Genomic DNA, 27,233 nt, shown 5'->3' on the forward strand with positions numbered 1-27,233 from the left:
GTGGAGAATGATTACTCGTTGTACACCAGGCAAAAGAGGAGTAAATTCATTTCACTGTTCAGGGAATGTCGAGATGAAGGTGTGAGATTCAAACTGTTGTACCCAGCTGTCTTCAAGGTATTCTTCCCTGGAGGACAAAATCATTTTTTAATGAAGCACATGCTAAGGAGGCAATACAAATGTTTGTCCAACAAAAAGTGAGCTGTGAAAACAGAAGGAGATTCTGCTTCTTGTTCTTCTGGTAATAAGGACCACAGAGAAAGACTGTACCTGTGAAAACTTTTCCACTGTTTTAATGGAAAATATTGGGGAGAAGGAAGGGGAGTATGAGCATTGACTAGAAGAATTAAGAGTACATTGGAAATGAAGCAGAGTTTGGGAGATGGAGATGAACAGTAATTAAACCAATGACTGAATGTGGGATTACAATGCATATTTATATTTGTTAGATATGACAGAACAAGAAAATCTGGAAATATTGGACTTTTCAGAATTTGTTAGACTTTTGGGGGACTCTGAAGTATATGTCCTACATGTCATTAATGTTCGGAAAAATGCTTTGGAGAGGGGAAGAGAGGGGAGAAACTTAACTGTAAGTAAAGAAAACCATTTTTTCCTAATAGTACTGTTTTTGTGGTGTATGGTTTTCTTTGCATGCTATAAAGTAAAGTTTTCTCAGTTATTTTTAAGTATAATGGGGTTGTAAATAGATGCTGCTTTTCTTTCTTTCTTTTTTTCTTTCTCTCTCCTCGCTTTCTTCTTGTTCACTTTTAAGAAATGTAGACACTGCAATGCAAGAAAAAAGTCCTGGTTAAAAGAACATGACAAAAGAAAAATTAATGTGCTTTTTCTCATTCTTGCATGGGGGAATGACTGGATTTAAGGACCTTTGATTTAGTAAGTTTTAATAGAAAGCAAGTAAATGAAAAATAATATTGAATATTATGAGGTGTTTCTCTAGCAAATAAATGTGTGCTTAATAGCAGTTCTGTATCTGGCCTTCATATCTCCATGGAAACAATCTGATAATGAGAAATTGGCTTGTCTGGTTCTCCTGTCTCCATGAAGACAATCTAATAAAGAGAAATTGGTTACAGTCTGGTGGAGAGAGATTAGCTAGGGGAAAAAGTAGAGAGAAACTGGCTAGGAGATAATGTCCTCTGAAAGCATACAGGAGTTTTCTCAGCAGGGAGACCTATAAAGATAAGGCAAAACCAGTTAGTGCTTAGTAGAAGTACAGGCTGCACCATACGTCTTAGTATGAATAATCTTCCTTTTAGGTTAACTCAACTCCGAGTGTGGCTGTCAGTTTGGGACATTTGCTCCTATTAGGAGGGCAAAACTTCAATATTTGAAGATTTATATAGTTTTATGTATTAGTATAAAATTAATAGGTTTTGGGAGTATTAAGGTTTGTTTGTTTTCTTTTATTGAAAACTCTCAAACAAAAGAAAAGTTTTGTAAGATGTGACATACTCGCAAATGGATATTACAAGAAACAACTACATAAAAGTTCAACCAGCCAAACAGTGTATGCATGTGACACAGAAGCTTAGAACTTCTGGGACCCATAGACACAGCTTCACTGTTGTATATCAAATTCCAGTTCTCACCTGCAAGTAATATTCCTTACAGAAAGCTGATTATTTCTCTCAGAATTTTCTTAAACTCCATTATACCAGTTTTTGGTGAAATATAAATACATACCAGTGTAATCCTCCTCCCTTGAAAGCAGCCCCTCAGTATGACAAATTTGCCATTACTGTCTTTTTTATCCTCTTCTATTGCTATTGGAGCTCCTCTTGCAATTACTATAAGTACTCCTCTGTTTTTTGCCCCAGATATTCCACTGCATAACCATTTTGAAAACTTTTTTTGTATCAAATTCACATGTTCATTTATTTTCAAGTGTCTTCTGTTTGTATACCTATTTGCACTCTACATTTCTAATATAGTTCACTACTCCTCCTTTTTTTGTATTTATCTGAGAGACCATAAACTTTATGGACATTATAGAACGTATCATATTCTTCAGAGATTATTATTCCCACCTTTTATGTATAACATAGGTTTATTAGATGTCTAATTTCAGCTTTTGTGTTGCATGTATGTACTGATGTTCATCGTGCTATACTGCTGCAGTCATCACACTTGGGTTATCCTGTCATCAAGCGGTCCCGCAGTCGGCCGAATCGCAAAGTCTTGGTCCGGCGTCGGTTGTCGTCGCCTCCTCCCTGACGTCAGTGTGACAGGGGTATAAAAGAGACAGCCAACGCCATTTTCTTCAGTCTTTCTTGCCGCGCGGTGCCCGAAGCAGAAGCAGTTCGCACGTGCTGGTCGGCCAGCTCCTGAAATATTTGAATCGAGTTTCAGCCTGAAGTCTTCTCTAAAGCTAAGTACCCCGTTGGGGAAACTTTTCTTGCCTCAGACCGATGTCAGACAAAGTTAATAATTGCATTTCTCGTGGGAAGCAAATACCTCATAAGGATTTTCATTCTTATTGTATTCCTTGCCTAGGCCCAGACCACGACGTCTCTGGTTGTCGGTTTTGTGCTAGGTTCAACAAACGTACAATTAAGCGTCAGGCAGAATTCGCCCAGCATTATTTTGGCAGAAAATGTAACTATAGCATGCCGTTGGAGCAACCGACATCAGCAATGATTAAAAAAGCAAAGATAAGGACCGGCAGCCAAGGCCAAGACCAGATACCAAGGCTTCAGCAAGGCCTGATGCCGGTTCTCCGGTTTTCAGCGAGGCGCCTTCACAGCCCCTGACTACCGCAAATTCAGAAATTCTGATGACCTCCCAAACCGAAGCAGTTGGGCCTCAGGAACCGGTTCCACCTCACTCCTCGGACGCCAGCCACGACGGGGATCCGGAAATTTTGGATAGGCCTTCGGTTTCTGAAGGTGTTTCCCAACCGACAACTATCTCTGCCAAGCCTTATGCTAAACTCAAAGCCCCCTTGAAAGTTAGAAAACCGGGGCCACACCCCCCCCCCACAAGCCCCTATGCCTAAAAAACAGATGCTTAAGATGGCTGAGGATTTAATTACCCTTATCAGGGGATCCCAACCCCCACCTGACAAAAGGCCTAGACTGGAGGAAGATTATCCTTCATCTGACCAAGCATCCATTTCCTCAGGCAACTCTGACGACCAGGATTACTCCTTCCCTCCTTATGAAGACTCAGATACTGAAGAGTCCATTCCCTCTGTCTCCCCCCTGAAGATTACTCTTTTCGGGAAACTTTACACACCATGAGGGAACACTTCCACTGGGAAGGCCAAGATTACTCTGACTCCAAGAAAAGACTCCATGAGTTTCTTCTTCTTCCACAGCATAGACCCCTGGCAATTTCTCCAGTTTTAGACAATTTGGATAATGTTTTCTCTGAATCCAGTTTAAACCCAGATTCCTTACCCTCCAGCACCAGCTAAACCAGACAGATACTACCGAGTTCCTGATGCACATAAGTTTCTATACAAAAGCTCCACTGCAGACCCCAAGACCATTTCCCAGGGTCCCAAAGGGGTTAAGGCCTCTACTGCCAAGAACCCACTTCCCTCTGAAAGGGATTCCAGAGCATTAGAAAGGTGGGGAAAGAAAGTGTATATGAGGGCATTAAACTGCCAATTCCACATGCTAAAATACCAACAGTATTTGATTACTCAGTTAAAGCAGAAACTGATCCCTCAGACAGATCAACTTGATTTTAAAGAGTTGCAGGATTTGCTGCATGCAGCAGAACAGGTGGGAAAGCATACCTTACAGTGTGGTTTTGATTCATTGGAAGCCTCATGTAGAGTAGCTGTCACAGGGTCTGTAATACATAGGCATGCTTGGCTTAAAGAACAAGCCTTACCAGAACATTTCAAAGCAAAGTTATTGGATGCTCCATTGCAGAAAGATGTGTTATTTGGTGTCAAAGCAGAGGAAGTTTTAAAGAAAATGGAAGAAAAGGCAAAATCTATGCAAACAGTTCAAGATTTTTTACAGGTACAACCTCCTCGTTTCAGCAGAAACTGGCCATCAAAAAACTGGGCCTTTCCTGCATCAGACAGACCCCAAAGAGGTAGGTACAGGCGCCCAAGGGGCAGAGGCCAGCCACAAGGTTCTTTTAGGCCTAGACAATGGCATGCAACAACTCAAAGAGGTGGAGACGAAAGATCTCAACCCTTCAGGAAACAAACACAATGACTTTCCTCTTCGCCTGCCAAGCAAAATTGCTCTGGCAGCACCTTTGGGAGGAAAACTGGCTCTATTTCCACAAAATTGGCGCATCATAACAAAGGACAAATGGATTCTGGACATTATTACCCGAGGCTACAGATTTCATTTCCACACTTTACCACGGATGAGAGGCATGTCAAATCTGCCTCCAAACCAATGGGCAGAGGCTCAAAAGCAAATTTCAGCTCTCATGGATATGAAAGCAATTCAAAAGGTGCCTACAAAGGAGCAAGGTCAAGGTTTTTACTCAAGACTGTTTCTAGTTCCAAGAAAGGACAAAGCCTGAAGGCCCATCTTTCAGTTCTGAACACATACCTGGAGGTACCCAAATTCAAAATGCTCACACTACAGCAGCTCCTTCCCATGCTGGGCAAGGAGTCTTGGCTGGTAACGTTGGACCTCAAAGAGGCATACCTGCATGTCCCTATCAGACAAGATTGCAGAAGATACCTCAGATTTTTGGCAGGTACAACGCATTATCAATTCTCTGCATTGCCCTTTGGCTTATCTACTGCGCCCAGAGTATTTACGAAATGCCTGGCATCAGTAATTGCATATTGCAGACAACAAGGAATACAAATTTATCCATATCTGGACGACTGCCTGATCCAAGCGGACAGCAAGGACATTCTATTACAGCATCTGGCTTTTGTAACACAGCTGCTCAGTTGCCTAGGGTACACAGTAAACAAAAAGAAGTCAAAACTAATACCCTCGCAACAGATAATATTCCTGGGTGCCAGCTTAAATACAACGGCCCAGATGGCTTACCTCACGCCAGACAAACAAAAACAATTGACTCAATACTTCAAAAAGATATCAGCTTTTACCCAGCTCACTGCAAGGAAAATCCTGCAGGCATTGGGGTTCATGGCATCATGCATCAACTAATCCCATATGCAAAGCTGCATATGAGAAAATTACAATGGTACCTGAAAAGTGTATGGTCTCAACACAGGCACAGCCTCGAAACAAGTATACCCATCATTCCCTGCCTTCAAAAAGAGTTCCTATGGTGGGCTCAAGCATGTCAAATAAACAAGGGTCTTCCTTTCGTCTTACCTCCAGCAGACCAAATCATGACAACAGATTCTTCAGACTACGCCTGGGGAGCACACATGGCAGGACAGTGCATACAGGGCAAATGGTCTGCAAAACAAATGCATCTTCACATCAACCAAAAGGAGATGCTAGCTGTGCAAAATGCACTGACAGCCTTCAAGGACCTCTTGCATCCAGGACAACTTCTAATAAGGACAGACAACACCACCGTTATGTGGTACATAAGCAAACAGGGAGGAACGCACTCCTACCCTTTATGCAGACAGGCTATGACCTTATGGAACACAGCATTGACCTACCAAGTACAACTACAAGCACAATTCCTGCCAGGAAAGGAAAACATATTGGCTGACGAATTAAGCAGAAATATGGCAGATCCTCACGAATGAAGACTACACCCACAAGTATTTTCAATGATAACTCAAAGGTGGGGATGTCCAGACATAGATCTATTTGCCTCCCCCAACAATTGCCAATTACAAAAATTCTGCACAAGGACTTATCACTCCCTAGCCTGGAGAGTGGATGCTCTATCATTCAGTTGGACAACGCTGACAGTCTATGCCTTCCCTCCACTACCTCTATTGACCAAGGTATTATTGAAGGTGAGATCAGAGAGGCCACAAATGATCCTCATTGCTCCAGACTGGCCACGCCAGCACTGGTACCCATTACTAAGGAACTTGACTCACAGCCCTCCATGGATCTTGCCTCAATTCCCACTACTGTTGACTCAGAAAAACTCTCAAACCCATCACAGTCAACTCAGAACTTTAAATTTAGCTGCATGGAGAATTCCTTAAATTATCAATCAACACTTCTCTCAAAGGACGTCCTGAATGTCATTTTGGAGGCCAGGAGGCCCAGCACCAGGTAGACTTACTCAGACAAATGGAAAAGATTTTGTGCATGGCACCAGGCTACAGGTCAAAATCCATGGATACCAAACATTCCTCACATACTGCAATACCTAACTGAGATGCTACACAAAGGCCTTTCCTTCTCCTCCATTAAGATCCATGCTTCTGCCATTTCAGCTCAATATAATATGGATCCTCCAATTTTCTCACATCCTTTACTTAGACAGTTTCTCAGAGGGGCTAAGAATATAAGACCCCCCAGAAAACCACCAACACCAACTTGGGACCTAAACTTTGTTTTAGAAAAGCTAACACTGCTTCCTTTCGAACCAGCCTTCTCAGCAGAACTACAATACTTGTCATGGAAAACAGCCTTGTTACTGGCTATTACCTCAGCACGCAGGGTCTCAGAACTACAGGCACTTATGGCAGTGGAACCTTTCATAATTTTCCATCAGGACAGATTCTCTTTACGAACTAACCCTACCTTCATGCCCAAGGTAGTATCCAGTGTGGCTTTGAATCAGACCATTCATTTACCAACCTTTTATCCTAATCCACAGAATAAAGGAGAAAGGCTCCTTCACTCTTTGGACATTCACAGACAGCTACGTTACTATTTAGATAAGACAAAGATTTTCAGAAAAACTGACCAACTCTTTGTATCATATGCGGCAGGTTCACAAGGAAAGGCTATTTCAAAACAGACCATCTCCAAATGGATAGCACATTGCATTCGCTTTTGCTACTCGCACCATGGGAAGGCAGTGCCTGTCAATATCAGATCCCATTCCACCAGGGCTACTGCAACCTCAGCAGCCTTTCTCAGAGGGGTCCCAACCAAAGACATTCTGGAGGCAGCTACCCAACCCAGGTTTGGAGCATACACACAATGTGCCCTTTCAATTAACAATCCCTGTGAAGAATACCAGTCCAGTTGCTCATTTGTGCTTTCATGAAATTAATACAGTGTGTTCCTTCCAGCTTCTCAGGTACAGCAGAAAATCTCTGGATGTTCATTGTGTTATACTGTTGCAGTCATCACACTTTGGTTATCCTGCCGTTAGGCGGTCCCGCAGTCGGCCGAATCCTAAAGTCTTGGTCCGGTGTCAGTTATCGTCGTTTCTTCCCTGATGTCAGTGCGACTGGGGGATAAAAGAGGCCGCCGACGCCATTTTCTCCAGTCTTTCTTGCCGCGCGGTGCCTGAAGCAGAAGCAGTTCACAAGTGCCGGTTGGCTAGCTCCTGAGATTTTCTAATCTAATTTCAGCCCAAAGTCTTCTCTAAAGCTAAGTACCCCGTTGGGGAAACTTTTCTTGCCTCAGACCGATGTCAGACAAAGTTAATAATTGCATTTCTTGTGGGAAGCAAATACCTCATAAGGATTTTCATTCTTATTGTATTCCTTGCCTAGGCCCAGACCACGACGTCTCTGGTTGTCGGTTTTGTGCTAGGTTCAACAAACGTACAATCAAGCGTCGGGCAGATTTCGCCCAACATTATTTTGGCAGAAAATTTAATTATAGCATGTCGTCGGAGCAACCAACATCAGCAATGATTAATAAACGCAAGGATAAGGACAGGCAACCAAGGCCAAGACCAGATACTGAGGCCTCAGCAAGGCCTGCTGTCGGTTCTCCAGTTTTCAGCGAGGCGCCTACGCAGCCCCTGACTACCGCAGATTTAGAAATTCAGACGGCCTCCCAAACCGAATCAGCTGGGCCTCAGGAGCTGGTTCCAGCTCACCCCTCGGAAGCCAACCCTGACGGTGATCCGGAGATTTTGGACAGGCCTTCGGTTTCTGAAGGTGTCTTCAAACCGACAACTATCTCTATTAAGTCTTATGCTAAACTTAAAGCCCCCTTAAAAGTTAGGAAACCGGATCCACAGTCCCCCCCACAGGCCCCTATGCCTAAAAAATAGATGCTTAAGATGGCTGAGGATTTAATTACCCTTATCAGGGGTTCACAACCCCCTCCTGACAAAAGGTCTAGACTGGAGGAAGATTATCCTTCCTCTGACCAAGCATCCATTTCCTCAGCCAACTCTGAGGACCAGGATTACTCCTTCCCTCCTTATGAAGACTCAGATGCTGAAGAGTCCATTCCTTCTGTCTCCCCCCTGAAGACTACTCTTTTGGGGAAACTTTACACACCATGAGGGAACACTTCCACTGGGAAGGCCAAGATTACTCTGACTCTAAGAAAAGACTCCGTGAGTTTCTTCCCACAGCATAGACGCCGTGCAATTCCTCCAGTTTTAGACATTTTGGATGATGTTTACACCGAATCTAGTCTAAACCCAGTTTCCTTACCTCCTGCACCAGCTAAACCAGACAGATAATACCGAGTTCCTGATTCTCATAAGTTTCTATATAAAAGCCCTGTTGCAGACCCCAAAACCATTTCCCAAGGTCCCAAAGGGGTTAAGGCCTCTACTGCTAAGAATCCACTACCTTCTGAAAGAGATTCCAGAGCATTAGAAAGATGGGGGAAGAAAGTGTATACGTCTACCACTTTGGCCATGAGGGCCTTAAACTGCCAATTCCACATGCTAAAATACCAACAGTACTTGATTACACAGTTAAAGCAGAAAATGATCCCTCAGACAGATCAACCTGATTTCAAAGAGATGCAGGATTTGCTGCATGCAGCAGAACAGGTGGGCAAACATACCTTACAGTGTGGTTTTGATTCATTGGAAGCCTCATGTAGAGCAGCTGTCACAGGATCTGTAATACGTAGACATGCTTGGCTAAAAGAGCAAGCCTTACCAGAACATGTCAAAGCAAAGTTATTGGATGCTCCATTGCAGAAAGATGTGTTATTTGGTGTCAGAGCAGAGGAAGTTTTAAAGAAAATAGAAGAAAAGGCAAAATCTAGGCAGACAGTTAAAGATTTTTTACAGGTACAACCTCCTCATTTCAGCAGAAACTGGCCATCAAAAAACTGCTAACACTGCTTCCTTTCGAACCAGCCTTCTCAGCAGAACTACAATACTTGTCATGGAAAACAGCTCTGTTGCTGGCTATCACCTCAGCATGCAGGGTCTCAGAACTACAGGCACTTATGGCAGTGGAACCTTTCATAATTTTCCATCAGGACAGAGTATCTTTACGAACTAACCCTACCTTTATGCCAAAGGTAGTATCCAGGGTGGCTTTGAATCAGACCATTCATTTACCCACCTTTTATCCAAACCCCCAGAATAAAGGAGAAAGACTCCTTCACTCTTTGGACATTCACAGACAGCTACGCTACTATTTGGATAAGACAAAGACCTTCAGAAAAACTGACCAACTCTTTGTATCCTATGCTGCAGGTTCACAAGGAAAGGCTATTTCCAAACAGACCATCTCCAAATGGATAGCACATTGTATCCGCTTTTGCTACTCGCACCATGGGAAAGCAGTGCCTGTTAATATTCGGTCCCATTCTACCAGGGCTACAGCAACCTCAGCAGCCTTTTTCAGGGGGGTTCCAACCAAGGACTTTCTGGAGGCAGCTACTTGGAGTTCAGTGCACACCTTTACCAAGCACTACCACCTTCCATTATACTCAAAAACCAGAGCTGGTTTTGCCACTGCAGTTCTGTAGGGCATTCTAGCTTCACCTAACCCAGTTTAGTACCAGCCACCCTTCCATAGCTTTGGGATTCTACCCAAGTGTGATGACTGCAGCAGTGTAGCACGATGAACATAGTGCAGTTTTGTACCTACCATAAATGTAGATGTTCGAGTGGTTATACTGCTGCAGTCCAGGTTACCCTCCCACCATCCCCTCTGCATACCAGGGTGTTAGTTACAACTCCATGTACATCAATCAATTGGATGCATGTCTATATGGTGTATTTGCTAACAGCTAGTACTATTGATTATCTACTAAGGTATTGTTGCATAGCTATTGTATTGCCTTCCTAGTTGGGGGCACCTGACATCTGGGGCAAGAAAAACTGAAGAAAATGGCGTCGGCTGTCTCTTTTATACCCCTGTCGCACTGACGTCATGGAGGAGGCGACGACAACTGACGCCGGACCAAGACTTTGGGATTTGGCCGACTACGGGACCGCCTGACAACAGGATAACCCAAGTGAGATGACTGCAGCAGTATAACCACTCGAACATCTACATTTATGGTAGGTACAAAACTGTACTTTTTCCCTATGCATTCTGCCCTCTAATTTTATTATTTTTTGAAACCTCTCTTATTATTCAGCCAACCTTTTCTTCATTTTGACCTTTGAATTTTGCAGTTTTATCACTTTATCTGAGTTATCTGTTTAAAGCATCTTCCATTTTTTCCAGCCTTTTAGTGTTTAAGTTGATGTACTCCATTAGTGTTCATTTACTTTAGTCAGGTCTGTGTGCAGTTGCCTGATACTTTCTTCTAGGTTACTGGAAGTCACATCCGGAGCTTGCACTTCTTTTTGCTGAACAGCTACAGTGCTTTTTGTCAGATTTTGTACCTGATTTTCCTTCAGGTGCTCTGTATTTCTTTTTTCCTAGCATCTAGGCAGTATGCTTACTAGCCAGTTACTGAAGTTTTCCCAGAAATCTGGGTCCACTGACTTTCTCTGCTAAGTTTCTGATTTCACATTGTGAGGGCTAGAATTAAGCTGTTCCTCAATGTGCAGCCATGTTGGAAGCCTAGTTTTTTTTCTTTGATCAAAATCTGAAGATGTATTTGGGAATTCATTGAAAGCCAGAATTATCCATTAAATCCCTGGGCAGGGTTGCTTGTGATAGCAAAATAACAGCAAAGGATTACCACACTCAGTGCTACCTTTGTTTAGACCTAGAACTTAATGTAAAAGACTAAAGATTATCCTAGAATTAAGTAAGCTGCAGAGATAATCATTTTAAGCTTTAAATTCATGTCTAAGAGATAAGGATGTTACATTTGTGGAACAGAAATGGACAGGAGAAAATAATTCCAAACCCAGACAGGTAGGGAGAGTGAATGAAAGATTTAATCCAAAAAATGGCAGAAACACCTCTTGGTAGTGATTCCAAGCATGTGGAAACACTAATAAAACTGAAAATATGCATTATTCATTTTTGTCTTGATATTCTGTGCATTACTGATGCATTACCATCACCCTTAAGTGTTTGTGTGTGTTTATGATGTGTATGTTTGTGTGTATGTACATAAACGCACACACCCCCTGTAATCAGAAATGTGATGCTATTGTCAGTAAGGTTGTTATAGAGTAGAGGGAAGTATCGGAGTCAGCTTGCGGTATGGGATGATATGGGAGATGAGCAGTGACTGGTAAGCATCATGGGAACTGATTCTGCTACATGAATTTGGAAAGGAAAAAGATGTAGATTTGTTGAGCTGGAGAGACTATGCTTTATCAGATCCAGTGGCTGAGAGGCTGGACCCATGCGAGGGTTGCAATGGTTGTATAGGTGTGTGTAGAGGGTATGGTGTGCATTGTGAGAAGGAGTCTGCAAGTGAACAAAATCCTGTTTATAACAAAACCGCTGTTGGGACATAGGGGTATGTAGTGTGGGTAAAAATGAATTAAAATCACAAAGTACCAACAAAGCAAGAAGGTAAACTAGATTGGGACTGGAATAAAAGTGGATGCCAACTTTTTTTTCTAGCAAAGCATACAGAAGTATGATGTGCTTACAGTGGGAATGTAAACGTTTGTGGTAGTACAAGACATGAGTAAACTTAATTCAGTAAAGGCATAAAAAAATTGGTAAAATTATACGTCCACTAGCTAAACGTCTAGTTTGCTTATGTACTTGGTGCCCATAAGCCAACACATCTTAGAGCTGTTACCATCTGTTGCTCACTGTTGCAGTATCCCCTAACATTTATCATGGATCAGCTGTAGTTCCAACACTCTTTCTGTTGGGACACGACAGATGGCCTTTTGCATTTGAGGATTCTTGGGCTTGGCCATGAATGTGACAGTTCATAGACCAAATATTTGTTTACTATTAATATGCTGACACCGACATCATCTACAGTTGAGTGTATGTAAAAATAATTTAGAGGGAGGGACAAGTCCTATAACTCCATGCAGGGGTCACTGTCTCCCACCCACTTGTACTTTATTATTATAAGTCCAAGTTCACTGCATGTCAGGAAAATTGGAATTCTGACTGCATCGACCTTTGGTCGACAAAATGTTATTCCTAACATGAGAGTTTTTTGTCTTTCATTCTTATCCAAGCAATCATTGTCTGACTGTCAGAAATGCATCCAGTTGGCTAACTGTGGTCAGCAGTAGCATAGTTTGACACATTGTACGTCAGTAAGCCAAAGAGTGTTATGGACAAGTCACATAGTAGTGGGGAGGCAAGGCAAGTCGATTATTGTTGTTAATATAATTACTCACAATAGGTTAACAAAACCATACTGTAGCTTCTGAATGCAGGTTTATTGCAATTTTTTTTTCTTTTTCTATAACAGAGCTGGTTAGATGACAAAACTCCATGGACAACCAGATATGGATGTATTGCTGGCCTGGCTGAACTAGGACATGATGTGAGTACACATTTGTTTTTTAATTTCTGCCTCAGAATATGAGATTTATGTTCTAGTCTGGAGAAAACTGGAGTTAACTACAGTTATCTGAAAGTTATTCAAACATGGATATTTATTTATTGCATTTGTTAACCGGGAGATGTCTGACTGGGCGGCCACGGTGGTGCAGTGGTTAGCGTTGCCACCTCACAGCAAGAGGTTCTCGTTTGGGGTGCCTTCTGTGCGGAGTCTGCATGTCCTCCCTGTGGTCGCGTGGGTTTCCTCCGGTTTCCTCCCACATCCCAAAGACATACTGTAGGTGGATTGGACACACTAAATTGGCCCTAGGCATGAGTGTGCGCGTGTGTGTGCCTTCTGTGGAAGGTTGGGTGCCGGGCTGGCAACTCGACACCATAAAACTCCACTGCCAATCATGAGCGGACGGTGATCCGCTGTGGCTACCCCTAGCTGGGAAAAGCCGAAAGAAGAAGAAGAACTGGGAGATGTCCGACTGGGCTAGGAGCCCATTTTCAGCTTAGATCTGGGGAGAAAAGCTGCAACAAGTAACAATACTAGGGATAATGACATATAAGACACATTACAGAAGCTACAGTACTAGAAATAAGCTCAATACAGATACATTACTAAATATCATAATAAACAATAAGAGAAACTCCAGAATACAGAAAAATACAAATTTCAGTAGAGTGACAATATTAAGCATGAAAATACCAGAGGGTTTCCAGAATGCAGAAAATACAAGTTCAATTCACAATGAGACAAAATATATGAAAATATATATACAGTGAGGTATTAATTCTGAAATGCACGGTATTTTTTTACAGTATACACAATTTAGTAGTTGGATGTCCAGCTGTGAACAGCGGTTTAAATGCACCCATGTCCAGCAGAGCAACAGAATGATGTAGTAACTTATTTATTTATTATTTATTTATTTAGCATTTGTTAACTGGGAAAGTCCGACTTGGAACGAAGCCAGCTTTCAGCGGAGGCCCGGGGAGAAACACTCCAGATGCATGTCTTTGTAATGTGGGAGGAAACCGGAGCACCCGGAGGAAACCCACACAAACGCAGAAGGACCTGCAGATTCCACACAGAAGGCGCCCTAGCTGAGAATCGAACCAGAGAACCTCTTGCTGTGAGGCGACAACTCTTCCGCTGCACCACTGCGCTGTCCTTGTATTTTGCAATACAGTATAAGGGGGGAAACATTGGGTGGAATTGAATGTAGTATGGCAGCTTGGAAAAAGTAGCACGGAGAGTGGCAGGAGCAGAGCTAGTGACTGGCTAGGTAGTGTTTAAGAGGTTTTTGAATTCATAATAGTTAGGGATCTGAAGTAGTTTACTTCATTTGGTCTTCAACCTGTGGGTTACAGATCCGTAATGGGTCTGAGCTGGCAACTTTTACTAGCATCTGCTCCGAGCTCCAAACTCCTCCCCTTACCCATAATACACCTCCACTGCCTTCCATCCCCAGATCTCGTTTGCCACGAATAGCTTTGCATCGTGATCTCTTGAGCTCCAACTTTTCAAGTGGGTAAAAAAAACCTTTAAACTATTTATTTTCTTTAAAGATTGTTAAGTAGTGGTAGAATAGGTTCCCCTTTCTCCTCCCCTCGCTTGGTGCATCAAGTTGTAGTGTTTTAAGATAGTTAGCTTAGTTTCTATAGTTAATGGATTTTTTGCTTTCCCTCCCCCTCTCCGTGTTTGTTGTGCGAGTGTGCTGAGTGAGTCTTTAAATATTTTCTCTCTTCTGACAGAATGGCTGACGAGCCTATTTTCAAGAGATGCACTGAGTGTGGCCATAAATTATCCCCTGCGGATGGCCACACTCTGTGTGTTATGTGCTTGGGCATGGCCCATCTGAGTGTGGACTGCAGTATATGTGCAGGCTTCAACCCCTGCGTCATTAAAGATAGGAAAGCCAGGTTCGCCCTCAAAGGCCTTCTTCCCCCTTCAGAGTCTGTTTCCTCGTCTCCGGTCACAGCGGCTGCTGTGGCCGCCTCTTCTTCCTCCCTTCCTGTGGCTTCACCTCCCTCCCAAGCTGGGACTCAACCACCTGTACAAAAGCCTGTGGAAGCAGAGCGGAAAAGGGGTAGAGAGAAGGAGAGCAAGTTGAAGGCGAGGGAAAAGTGAAAGAGGTCTCCGGACCTCCCTTCACCTGTAAAAACACTACAGATCCATGACTCCCCTCAGCTCCAATCTCACAGGTTCTCCCCGGAGCCGGAGGAGACACGCTCAGCCTCGGTGCCCCAACCTGCCAGGTCAGAATCCGTGGCCTCGTCTGACATTGAGCTGGATAAAATGTTGAGGTGGTTTATCCATACTCAGATCCAGATGGGGGTCTTGCCAGCCCCCCTCCCTCAGGAGGGGGGAGCTCGCTTCCTTTTCTCCAGCCTGTATCTCCTTTTCCAATCCAACCATCAGGTTTGGAGTACTGAGGTTGGCTTTGGTCAGGGGGTTGGCACCAACGGTACCTGCTTCCTCTACGCCGACAGCTGCATGGAGCGTGTCGGATTAACCAGCTCAGATCCGAGCCGCTCTTGGAGCCAAAGCTTGGGTGTCAGATCCGAGGGAATGGAACCTTTTTCTTCGACTCCGACTTTGTCGTCCTAAGCTCCCTCCCTCAGATTCTCTCGTCAGACCCGGGGAGACTGGCCTCCTTATTGGTTTCTCAGGAAGTTTGCTCTCCTTTGGCATTCGACATGGTAGAAAGGGTTCTCTCCACTGGATCGAGACTCCTGACTGCTTTGTCTACGGTCCCCATCGTTTTACCAGAGGGACAGCCCATGCTCGAGGAGCCCCAGATGGTTTCCCCCCTGAGGAACAAGTGGCTTGCGAGGTCCCACCAGAGAGGTACCTCGCAAGCATACATGCAAGAGGAGACACTTGGACTCCCCCGAGTCCCTCACCGAGGGCACAGACTTGGATTATGGAGAAGGTTCCCCTAGATCACCTCCCGAGGATGTCTCCTTTGGAGACATCATGGAAATTCTGCGCCAACTGGAAGGTTGGTCTGCCGCCAAACCTTCTTCTGAGGAGTCCGTGTTCCTGGAGGCTTTCGGCATGGGCCCATCTACTTCCTGGGTGTCCCCTCCCACTGATCCTTTGGTGGATCTGGTCACCTCACGAGCGTGGAAGGAACCGGACACCATGGAACCTATCCCAAAAGGGACTGGTAAGATTTTAATTCCCCCCATAGACAGACCAGCATGGAACAAGGGCTCCCCCATAGACGCTATGGTGGTAGGAGCAGCCACTAAGAAGGAACTTGCTCAGGAGAGTTCCTCGGTCCATCCTTCTGACCGCGAGTAGTTCCTCCTATCTTGAACGGTTTTAAACTGTTTAAAGTTGTTTTTGCACCTGCACTTTTAAAGTTTGTCCTGTTTGTTGCATTTACCTGTTGAGGCTACGCACTCAAGTGTGCTAGCCTGTGTTGCATATTTATTGCATTTTCCTGCTGTTTGTTTCAAAAAAGAAAAAAAACAAAAAAATGATCCTTGTTTCCCGTCTTTTCTGACCTAGAGTAGTCCAAATACAGGCTTTGCTGTATTCTGGACTTTTGGAAAGTTCCTGTGTTGCCCATTTCCTTTCTTGGATAAAGAGAGGCTTCTTTGTTCACCAGTGGCAGTGGGGCGCTTAGAGTAGCCTATCTATCCCTGGAGGAGTGTTCCCAGCACAAGAATCTGGTAGTCTATTGGCCGTTTTGGGCCAATTTCTAGTTCTTTCAAGTCCCCCTGTATAAAACCCGCTTTGGCGCGGCTTTGCGCATAACGCAGCATCGGGTAGCTCCACTTAATTGTGTTTAAACCATTCTCGGCTCCACAAAGTCTGCTCTTCACTTTTTCCCTTAGAACTGATCTAGTTCTCATAATAAACACCCTATTCCTACTCTAAAGCCTGGCACTTGCTCACTAAAGCAATTATATAAGTCGGCACTAAAAAATTAAAAGCACTACACCCTCACAAACTCCCCTTGAGGACCTTGTTCTCCATTGGCCCTTTTTTTCAACTGTAAAGGAATTCCCAATACTATTCTAGCATGTCCAAAGGTCAGTTGTCAATCTCCTCTACGGTTCAGCTGGTGAATCTGGGAATCTTGAGGCAATGTTACAACTGCCTCATGTACACAGACAACCCTCTCCTCCTCCCAACAAATTCCAACACGTGAGAGATGCAACCATATAGCCAAACTGGAGGCTAAGCTCTCTCAACTCAGTACTGGCATAACCAGTCAGGAGGAGAAGAAAACCACACTCATTACAATTCCAGTCTCACATAGACCTACCACGACAGCAAACCAAGCACATAAACACACAAAAACATACTCGGAGGGTCTAAATAAAAATCTGCCTAAGCAGCAGAAACCTCCAAAGCAGACACCCAAGCAACCACTACCCCAAAACAAAACACGTGCAACACATAGCTCACAAAGCCAGTGTACCGAACAGTCACAGCCCTTAAGGCTAAACAACACACCTGATACACTTGTAATAGGTGACTCTATCATCAGGCACACTGACATCCCGCTCACCAGGCTGAACAAGGAGAAGGTCATGGTGAGCTGCCTGCCGGGCGCTAGGATCCGCCACATAACACAAGCACTCAGGTCACTCTAAGGCAAGTACAAATATGACTCAGTCATTGTCCATGCTGGTGTGAATGACCTGAGACGTACCTCCCTGGACTACATGAAAAGAGACATAGAGGAGCTCTCTGAGCATGTAGCCCAGGCCGGTATGACCCTGACCTTGAGTAGCATCTTACCCTCACCAAGAATGATGCCACAATATGAAGACAAGATGATCAATTTCAACAATCGGCTTAAGTATTGGTGTCATTCAAAGGGGATCCAATGCCTGTCAGCCTGGGATGACATGCTCGACAAGCCACGATGCTTTGCTAGGGACGGCTTGCACCTGTCACCCCTGGGCTTTGGGATATTGGCAAAGGCTCTTGCCACCCCCATAGTGCCTTTTTTAGGCAAGGCTCAAAAGACAAACCCACCTCCATAGGTATCACAAGGGATAAGAAACTAAGAGTAATGCTACTCAACGCCAGAAGTTAAACCTCAAGATGCACACACTCAAAACTCTCCTTAGCATGGAGAACATTGATATCTGTGCAGTAACAGAAACCTGGTTCAAGGCTCCCGAGAGCACCCCAGCACTACCAGGTTATACCTCATACCATGCTTTTCGGCCCCAAAACTTGGACCGAACCACAAAAGGAGGGGGAGTATCAATATTCGTCAAAGATACCCACACCTCCAGGTTGGTGGCACAGCACGAAGCATCAGAGACTGTCCATGTGCAACTAACAGTGGGTAAAACTGCCTTCCAGTTTATAGCCTGCTACAGACCACCCTCCCATACCCAGGAACCCCACTCGGCCTTCCTGAGAACACTGGAAAATATGAAGGTCTCTCCAAACACCATTATATTGGGCGACTTCAACTACCCAAACATAGACTGGGAGCATTACTCTAGCTCCAGCACCCTAGCCCAAAGGTTCCTAGAATTTATAAACTCAAATACTATGGAACAACTTGTTACCACTCCCACAAGAGGGGAAAACATACTGGACGTGATCATCACCAACATGGGGGCTCTATGCTCCAGACCAGAAGTGTATCACTCAAGGGTAAGATCAGGCCATAAACTAATCTCACTGGGTATTCACATCCCGACCCCACCCCCTGCCCAGAAAACCACAGTGAAAAACTTCTCTAAAGCAAATTTCACACTCCTCAAAACCGAGGTGGAATCCTTCAAAGCCCCCGGGCCTGTGGAAAATACAGCCCAGACCGCAGAATCCTTTATAAACCCATTCTATGAACACCTTCAGGAATGCATGGATCATGCAATCCCAAATAAAACCAAGACCCAATCCTCCAAAGGCAGGCGTCCTGTCTGGTGGACCCCAGCCATAAACAAACTATACAATAGAAGGAGGAAGCTACTGCATGATAGAGCAAAATCCCAAAAAGGGAAGGCATCTCTGATCAGTATTAGCAAAAAACTACGGGCACTCATAAAATCGTCTAAGGCCAGCTTCGAGAGAAAAATTGCACTAGACACTAAGGATAATCACAAGGCTTTCTTTAGTTATGTTAGGAACCTGGGTGGGAATTCCCAGATATGCTCAGAATTAGTCCAAAATGACAAAAAATACACCGAACCCACAGACATTGCCAACATCCTAGCTGACAGGTTCAGCGCAACCCCCCCCCCCCACCAAAAGGGCAAATATCTATCCCAGCAGAGTGCTGCCCCCCTGACATCTCAGATGCTCAGGTAAGAGCCGCCCTCTCCAAAACAAAAAACACAGCATCAGTGGGACCAGACGGTGTCCTGGGCTGCATCCTACATGAACTCCAAGAAGAGCTAAACCCAAACATAAAACTACTGTTCAATCTCAGCCTTACTACAGGATATGTACCCAAAGAGTGGCATACAGCAACAGTGGTTCCTCTCCACAAAGGTGGTGCCTCAACGGATCCTGGAAACTATCTCCCCATAAGCTTGACTAGCTTGGTCTGCAAAGCTATGGAAAGGATCATCATGGACCTCATAAACAAAGATATAGGGGACCTACAGACACTGGATCCTACCAAGTTCGGCTTTGTTAAGGGCAGATCCTGCCTCTTAAACCTGGTTGATTTCTTTGAAACAGTCACCAAGGCCATTGACGAGGGGAAGGTGGTCCACACAGCCTTACCTGGACCTTGCAAAAGCCTTCGATACAATACCCCACTCGGGCATTATAGATAAGTTCACCAGCTTAAATATAAACCCCTATGTCACTAGATGGGTTGCAAACTGGCTCAAGGACAGAACCCACATGGTTAGAATTGCTGGAGCCATGTCAGACTCCAAACCAGTTACAAGTGGCATCCCACAAGGCTCAGTCCTGGGACCTCTCTTGTTCGGTATATATTTTTCGGAGGTACAGGCCAACATGGAAGGACTGTGGCTGACCAAGTTCGCAGATGACTGAAAACTAGGCACCATAATCGACTCTCCAGCCGACACAAGCATCCTACAAAAGGGCCTCATAGAAACTGGTGCCAGAGCCATGGCCTCAAGCTAAACGCCAAGAAGTGTATAGTCATCCCCTTTGGCAAAAACAAATTGCCCACAAATTACCACATAGGTGGTAATCCATTAAGTACGGAAGAAGTAATTAGGGACCTGGGGACCCAAGTTGATAGCAATCTCATTTGAAAACCACGTGGCCAAAGTGGTTAGAAAAACATTTTATATAGCCCACCTAATCATGAAGGGATTCACATCTAGATTAGGGGAGGTCATTGTGCCTCTTTACTCATCCCTCATCAGGCCCATAATTGAATACAATGCCCCTTTTGGGGGATGTACCTTACCAGACACCTGCAGCAACTGGAAAGACCCCAAAAGTACCTCACCAAGAGGATCAAAGGGCTCAAACAGATGCCATATGCTGCCCGGTTAAAGAAACTCCAGCTCTACTCAGTGGCATACCGCCTGCTCAGAGGCGATTTGTGCCTGACGTATAAAGCCATGTCCAACCCAGAATTAATGGACATGCTGCACCTCAGAAAATCCAAATCCCATCGAGCTACGCACTTGAGGGACTTGAACCTCAGCACTGAAATAAATAGGACATGCTGGAGGGACAGATTCATAACCCAGAGGCTCCCTTCACTCTGGAATAAAATCCCAGTCCAGGTTAGGCAGAGTCCCTCATTGACTCTCTTCAAGAGGAATCTTGATGAGTGGATGGGAGATCGTAGGTTTACCCCGGGTATCACTTCTGTGTCACTGTTAGACAGAGGCACAGTATACTAACCTCGAAAAAGGGCATAGCAAAATTCATTTAAAATGGGTGGCGAAAGCCAAACACACTCTGGCTAGGCTTATAAATGCCCTAGGGCAGATAGCCTAGTATGAACTTATGATGGACTGCCTAGGGAAGCGGGTTTACGCTTCAGCTACCTTTTAGACTAGGGCGCTGAACCACCTGGCCCTTGTCACCAGACTCTAAGACAACCTGGTAAAGGAGCTGGAGGAGTCACCCCTCAAGTCCATGTCACAGGAGGACAAGACTTTGTTCTCCGCGAGGATGGCCACTTTAAAAGCAGTCTCCAACACGTCCATGTGACTCCTTTCACATGCTGCAGAAGGAGCGGCTAGGGCAGCTGGGTCCAGCATGTCCATGAGGCGCAACGCCTGGCTCAGGTTATGTCAGTTTTCGGAACCCTTCAAGGCGTCCTTTGCCAATGCCTCTTATGATGGCTATATGCTCTTTGGTAAGACCGTCAAAGAGATATAAGTCCAGAGTGAGAAGGATGGGAAGACACTGTCTGCCGTCGGGATCTGCTTCTCGAACCCTCAAAGTTCCTTTTCCCAAAACCAGAGAGGGCAAAAAAAATGTGATTCCAGAAGTCACAGTATTCCTGGAACACTCTGGGCTCTTCTTCCCCCAGAATCAGAGGGGGGACAAAATGGACGCTGGCCCAGAGGCAGAGGGGGGTCAGAGGAATTTTGGGTCTCTAGAACCTGCATGCATAAAACATGCAGCCGACACCATTACATCAGATGTTCTTCATCTCACATTGCTGCAGTCCTTACACTTGGGTAGTCCGCTGTCCTCGGTCGGCCCGAATATCAAAGTATAAGGCTGACGTCGGTCAAGGCGCATTAGACTTGACATCAGGACGTCAGGGTACAAATGCGCATGACCGACGTCATATCCTCAGTCTTTTTTGCCGCATGGTCCGATGCAGAAGCAGCGTTGCAAGTGCCGTTCGGCGTTCTGAAATTTTTCGAATTCGGAGTTTCAGACAGAGTCAAAGTTGGCTAAGTACCCCGTTGGGGAATATTTTAGTTTTTTCTTGCCTTTACAATCTGATGTGTTGTTTGGTTCACCTGTTGAGGCAGTCTTAAAGAAAATGGAAGACAAGGCTAAGTCTATGCAGACTGTTAAAGATTTTTTGCAGGTTCAGCCTCCGAAGTTTAGTAGAAATTGGCCTACCAAGGGGTGGACGTATCCTTCTTATGATTCCCAGTCTAGGGGTAGATCTAGACGTGGTAGGGGCAGAGCTCAGGGCTCTTTCAGGCCTAGAACAGGGAGTTCACCTGCACAGTCTTCGGGTGAGGGCAGGGGTCAGTCCTTTCGTAAACAGACCCAATGACCTACCTTTTCAGCTGCCAGAGCCTTCTCGTCTGGCAGCACCTTTGGGAGGAAGGTTGGCACTTTTCAAGGAAAATTGGAGTTTAATTACCCAAGACAGATGGGTATTGGATATCATACACCAAGGTTACAGGTTTTATTTCCATACCTTGCCTCCTTTCAAAGGCATGCCAGACGTTCCTCCTCAGCAAAGAATAGAGGCTCACAAACAAATTTCTCTGCTACTTCAAATAGGGGCAATACAGCCGGTCCCTATGCCTGAAGTGGGCCTAGGATTTTATTCTCGCCTGTTCCTAGTACCAAAGAAGGGGAACACGTGGAGACCAATTTTGGATTTATCTATCCTCAACACTTATCTGGACATTCCCAAGTTCAAAATGTTGACGTTACAACAGCTTTTACCTCTGCTGGGCAAAGATCATTGGATGGTAACTTTGGATCTCAAGGAGGCTTACCTTCATGTTCCTATCCGACTGAGTTGCAGGAAGTATCTGCGTTTTCGGGCTGGGACTTCTCATTATTAGTTCTCTGCATTGCCCTTTGGCTTATCTACTGCGCCCAGAGTGTTCACGAAAGTTCTGGCTCCAGTGATAGCTTTCTTCAGGCTAAAAGGAATACAGATCTATCCTTATTTGGACGATTGCCTGATTCTGGCTCAAGGAAGGGACGAGCTTCTTCGTCATTTGGAATATGTGATAGCAGTGCTAAGATGCCTGGGGTATTCTGTGAACGAAATAAAGTCCAGTCTAGTACCCTCTCAGGACATGTGCTTTCTGGGTGTGAGACTGAATACAGCATCCCAGATGGCCTTTTTGACCCCGGACAAACAAAAGAATCTTTCCCTTTACTTTCATCAATTGTCTCATCAGTCCAGGCTGACTGCAAGGACAGTCCTTCAAGCCTTGGGGTTCATGGCATCTTGTATTCTGGTGCTTCCCAATGCCAAACTGCATATGAGGAAGCTACAATGGTATCTCAAAATGTATGGACACAGCACTGCCAGGATCTGGACACTGTCATTCAGATAATACCTTGCATTCAAAAGGAATTTTGTGGTGGGCTCAGGAATGTCACCTAAACAAGGGACTCTCTGTGACCCGGCCAGAGGCGAGTCAGATTCTAACGACAGATGCCTCAGACAAAGCTTGGGGAGCTCATCTAAATGGAAAGTGGATACAAGACAAGTGGCCTGTCAGACTACAACATCTACATATCAACTTGAAGGAGATGTTAGCAGTCCAGTTTGCATTAATAGCTTTCAAGGATTTACTTCTTCCAGGGCAGGTGTTGATTCTAACAGACAACACAACTGTCATGTGGTACATCAACAAGCAAGGGGGGACACATTCTTATCCTCTATGCAGGCAAGCAATGATTTTGTGGGAGACTGCTCTCAGTTTACAGCTACATCTTCAGGGAAGGTTTCTGCCGGGAGCACAGAACTCCTTAGCAGATGTGTTGAGCAGACGAATTATGGATCCCCACGAGTGGAAATTGGATCCTCATGTATTTCAAAAATTGACAGTGTCATGGGGAACTCCAGACATAGATCTGTTCGCTTCTCCACTAAACCACCAGCTGCCAAAGTTTTGCACGAAAAGGTTTCATCCCACAGCTTGGAAAGTGGATGCTCTTTCTTTCAATTGGAGCAATCTTCATGTGTATGCCTTTCCACCTCTGCCTCTCCTCCCAAAGGTACTTCTAAAGGTCAGACAGGACAAGCCAAAGATGATTTTAATAGCTCCAGATTGGCCTCGACAGCACTGGTACCCATTACTGAGAAGTCTGGTACGGGAGCCTCCATGGCCTTTGCCTTCGATTCCACACCTGTTGTCTCAGGAGAACAGTCATTTACTCAATGTCAAGCTTCACTGTCTTCACCTAACAGCCTGGCATATTCTGTTTTGAACCATAGAGGGTCTCAACTTCCACAGAAAGTTTTGAATGTTATTTTGGAAGCTAGAAGGCCTAGTACAAGGAAAGTGTACGCAGATAAATGGAAGAGATTTTTATTTTGGAGTGCAGCAAAGGATTTTGATGTTTCTGAGCCTAATTTAAGTGTGGCTCTTCAATATCTTACTGAGTTACTGGACAAAGGTTTGTCCTTCTCTTTTATTAAGGTTCATGCTGCAGCAATTTCGGCTCACTATGACTGTGACCCACCATTGTTTTCTCATCCTTTGTTCAAGCAATTTCTTAGAGGGGCAAAGAATATAAGACCCCCACATAGAGCTCCTACTCCTGCTTGGGATCTCAATTTTGTGTTGGAGAAACTCACTCTACAACCTTTTGAGCCTGCAGCTACTACCGAGTTGAAACATTTATCATGGAAGACTGCTTTTTTGTTGGCCATTACCTCTGCAAGAAGGGTTTCTGAATTGCAGGCCCGTATGGCGGTTGAGCCTTTCTTAATTTTCCATAAGGATAGGGTATCTTTGCGTACTAATCCTTCCTTTATGCCTAAAGTGGTTTCTAGTGTGGCTTTAAACCAAACTATTCATTTGCCTACTTTTTATGCAAATCCCCAAAATAAAGGGGAAAAGATTTTGCACACTTTAGATGTACACAGGCAGTTGCGATATTATTTGAGCAGAACTAAAGGGTTCAGGCAGTCTCAGCAGTTATTTGTTTCTTTTGCTTTGAGTTCTCAGGGCAAGCCTGTGTCAAAACAAACTATTTCTAAGTGGATTGGGTTTTGCATTGCTTTCTGTTATTCCCATCATGGCAAGGAGATTCCAGCTGGGATTAGGCCTCATTCCACTAGGGCTACTGCCACTGACAGCTTTTTAAGGGGTGGCAACTAAAGATATTTTGGAGGCAGCTACTTGGAGTTCAGTGCATACTTTCTCTAAGCATTATCACCTTCCACTTTACTCTAAATCTAGGGCTGGTTTTGCCACTGCTATTTTACAGGGCATTTTGGCAGCTCCTGCTTCTTTATAGTTTTGCCATCCTCCCTTACCTCTGCTTTGGGATTCTACCCAAGTGTAAGGACTGCAGCAATGTGAGATGAAGAACATAGTACAGTTTTGTACCTACCATAAATGTAGATGTTCGAAGATCCACATTGCTGCAGTCCAATTTACCCTCCCTCCTTCCCCTCTGTAGTTAGAGGCGGTTGTGTGGGTTGGGTTGTAAATATTGTGTATATTGTATATATTGTACATATTCTTAGTGCAAGGGTGGTTGGTTGGTTGTTTGCTGTCTTTTGGTTTTGACCTTTCTTTTAGGGTCTTCTGACATCTGGGGCAAGAAAAGACTGAGGATATGACGTCGGTCATGCGCATTTGTACCCTGACGTCCAGATGTCAGTCTAATGCGCCTTGACCGATGTCAGCCTTATACTTTGATATTCGGGCCGACCGAGGACAGCGGACTACCCAAGTGTAAGGACTGCAGCAATGTGGATCTTCGAACATCTACATTTATGGTAGGTACAAAACTGTACTTTTTTCTTGCTGCGAGGTGCCCAAAGCAAAAGCAGTTCGCAAGTGCTGGTCGGCAGACTCTTGAAATTCTCGTTTTCGAGTTTCAGAACCGAAGTCTTAAAAAAAGCTGAGTACCCCATTAGGGATCCTTTTTCTTGCTCCTAACCGATGGCAGTAAAAGTTAACAATTGTCTTACCTGTGGAAAGCAAATACATCATAAAGATTTTCATTCATACTGCATTCCTTGCCTAGGCCCAGACCACGATGTCGGTTTTGTGCCTTATTCAACCCCTGAACTATTCGTTGTCAGTCTATTTTTGCAGCAAATTATTTTGGTACTCTGTTTAACTATCCAGAAATGGCTTCAGTAAGCCATCCAGTTACTGATATTCCGAAAAAACGCAAGGATAAAGACAGACCACATAGGTCCAAAACTGCCGCCGACGCTTCTGTTAATCTAGTCGCCAGTACTCAGTGAGGCGCTTTCCCAGTCCCTGATACTTGCTACTTCAAATTCGCAGGCCTCTACTGAGACCTATTCGGAGTCCAGTATGCCACGAGATGCTTCTTCGACTGTGGAACCTGCGGATGTCTCTACCTTGGATGGGTCTGTAGCCACTGTGCAGGCACCGGCTTCTGAGGGTGTATTCAGGCCTACAGATTTGCATTTTAAACCGACGCCATCTTATTCATCAAGGCCTAAAACTAGACCCATGTCTAGAAAACCGACATCCAAACCGCATGGTCAGGCCCATATGCCTAAAAAAACAAATGCTTAGAATGGCTGAAGACTGTATTACTTTAATTAGGGGAAGCCAGCCTTCCCCCTCTAAGAGACCTAGGACTGATTTTCCTTCTGATTCTTCTGATCAGAATTCTGAAATTTCTGATGTTAAGTTGTCAATCTCGCCTTCATTCTTGCTGGATGGGTTCGGAGCCGATCCTCGGCTCCGACTCGGCACTTGCTAAGCTCGAGAGCTAATTTTACCAGCTCGAGGCAACCCTATATCTCATGATGCAAGGCGGAGACTACCCAGATCTCGTTTGCCGCTTCGCTAACGAGGTGCCTTCTTTTACCAGCTCTAGGTAAGTGAATAGTTTTGAGACTTTTCGTCTACCCCCCTTTAAATTTATATATATAATTGTTTTTTGTTAACTTTAACGAGTTACTTTAACCCTATTCCCGTCAGTGTTCCCTTTTTTTCGAGTATTTTATTCCCTTTCCCTAGCTTAGGCCTTAGGCCTTCCCCTCCCTAAATTTTTTCCTGTCAGGGATTGTTTGTGTATGACTGTGTGTTATCCCTGTTTATTTTAAATTGTTGGATTGAGTGTGTTTGTGTGTGTGTTACTGTATTGTGTTTCCTCGACACAGTTATGTCGAAGGACACTAAGGTCTCAGGCTTCAAGAAGTTTGACTCGTGCTGTCAGAAGATGTCTCTGACAGACGGTCACACTTCTTGCGTTTATTGCCTGGGACCTTTGCACCTGTAGGACTCTTGTGCTATCTGTCATGCCTTCAGCCCAAGAGTCCTGCAGGAGCGAAGAAATAAGCCCTCGAAACCTGTTAAGCCTTCGGCTGAGACTTCCAAGCCGTCGGCTTCAGGTTCACCCTCACCAGGGTCGAGATCGGCTCCGGCCGGAGCCGATCCTTCCACCTTACCAGTCTCAGTATCGGCTCCATCCGGCGTCGATACTGCCCAATCCAGACATTGTGTCGGCTCCGGCTGGAGCCGACGTATCTTCGGCTCCGTTGGCTCCATCAATCTCAAAAAAGAGATCTCGATCCCCTTCAGTGGAATCCATACGTTCGGCTCCGAGATCACCCTTGCTCTCGGAGCGGAGCCATCGGAGCCGTTCTTCTCGGTCATCCAGGCTGTCTGATCATGACCTCGAGAGAGTGGTGAGTAGACTATTAAAGTCTCAGGCATTGGCCCAAATACTCCATAGCCCATCTCAACAGACGGTAGCTATTTC

General features: G+C 44.8%; 1 protein-coding gene across 2 annotated transcripts in view; it reads left to right on the forward strand.

The window, feature by feature from the left end:
* Positions 1 to 27,233, forward strand: part of TAF6 (TATA-box binding protein associated factor 6) — a 1,437,250-nt gene that overhangs the window by 866,522 nt on the left and 543,495 nt on the right. For both annotated transcript variants that reach the window (XM_044077259.1, XM_044077258.1), the window contains one exon: positions 12,582 to 12,656. In XM_044077259.1, the coding sequence (XP_043933194.1) occupies positions 12,582 to 12,656 (75 nt within the window). The remainder of the gene's footprint in view (positions 1 to 12,581; positions 12,657 to 27,233) is intronic.

This window comes from Protopterus annectens, chromosome 7.part0, assembly GCF_019279795.1.
Source record: "Protopterus annectens isolate FY-2018-M chromosome 7.part0, PAN1.0, whole genome shotgun sequence".
Lineage (NCBI taxonomy): Eukaryota > Metazoa > Chordata > Ceratodontiformes > Protopteridae > Protopterus > Protopterus annectens.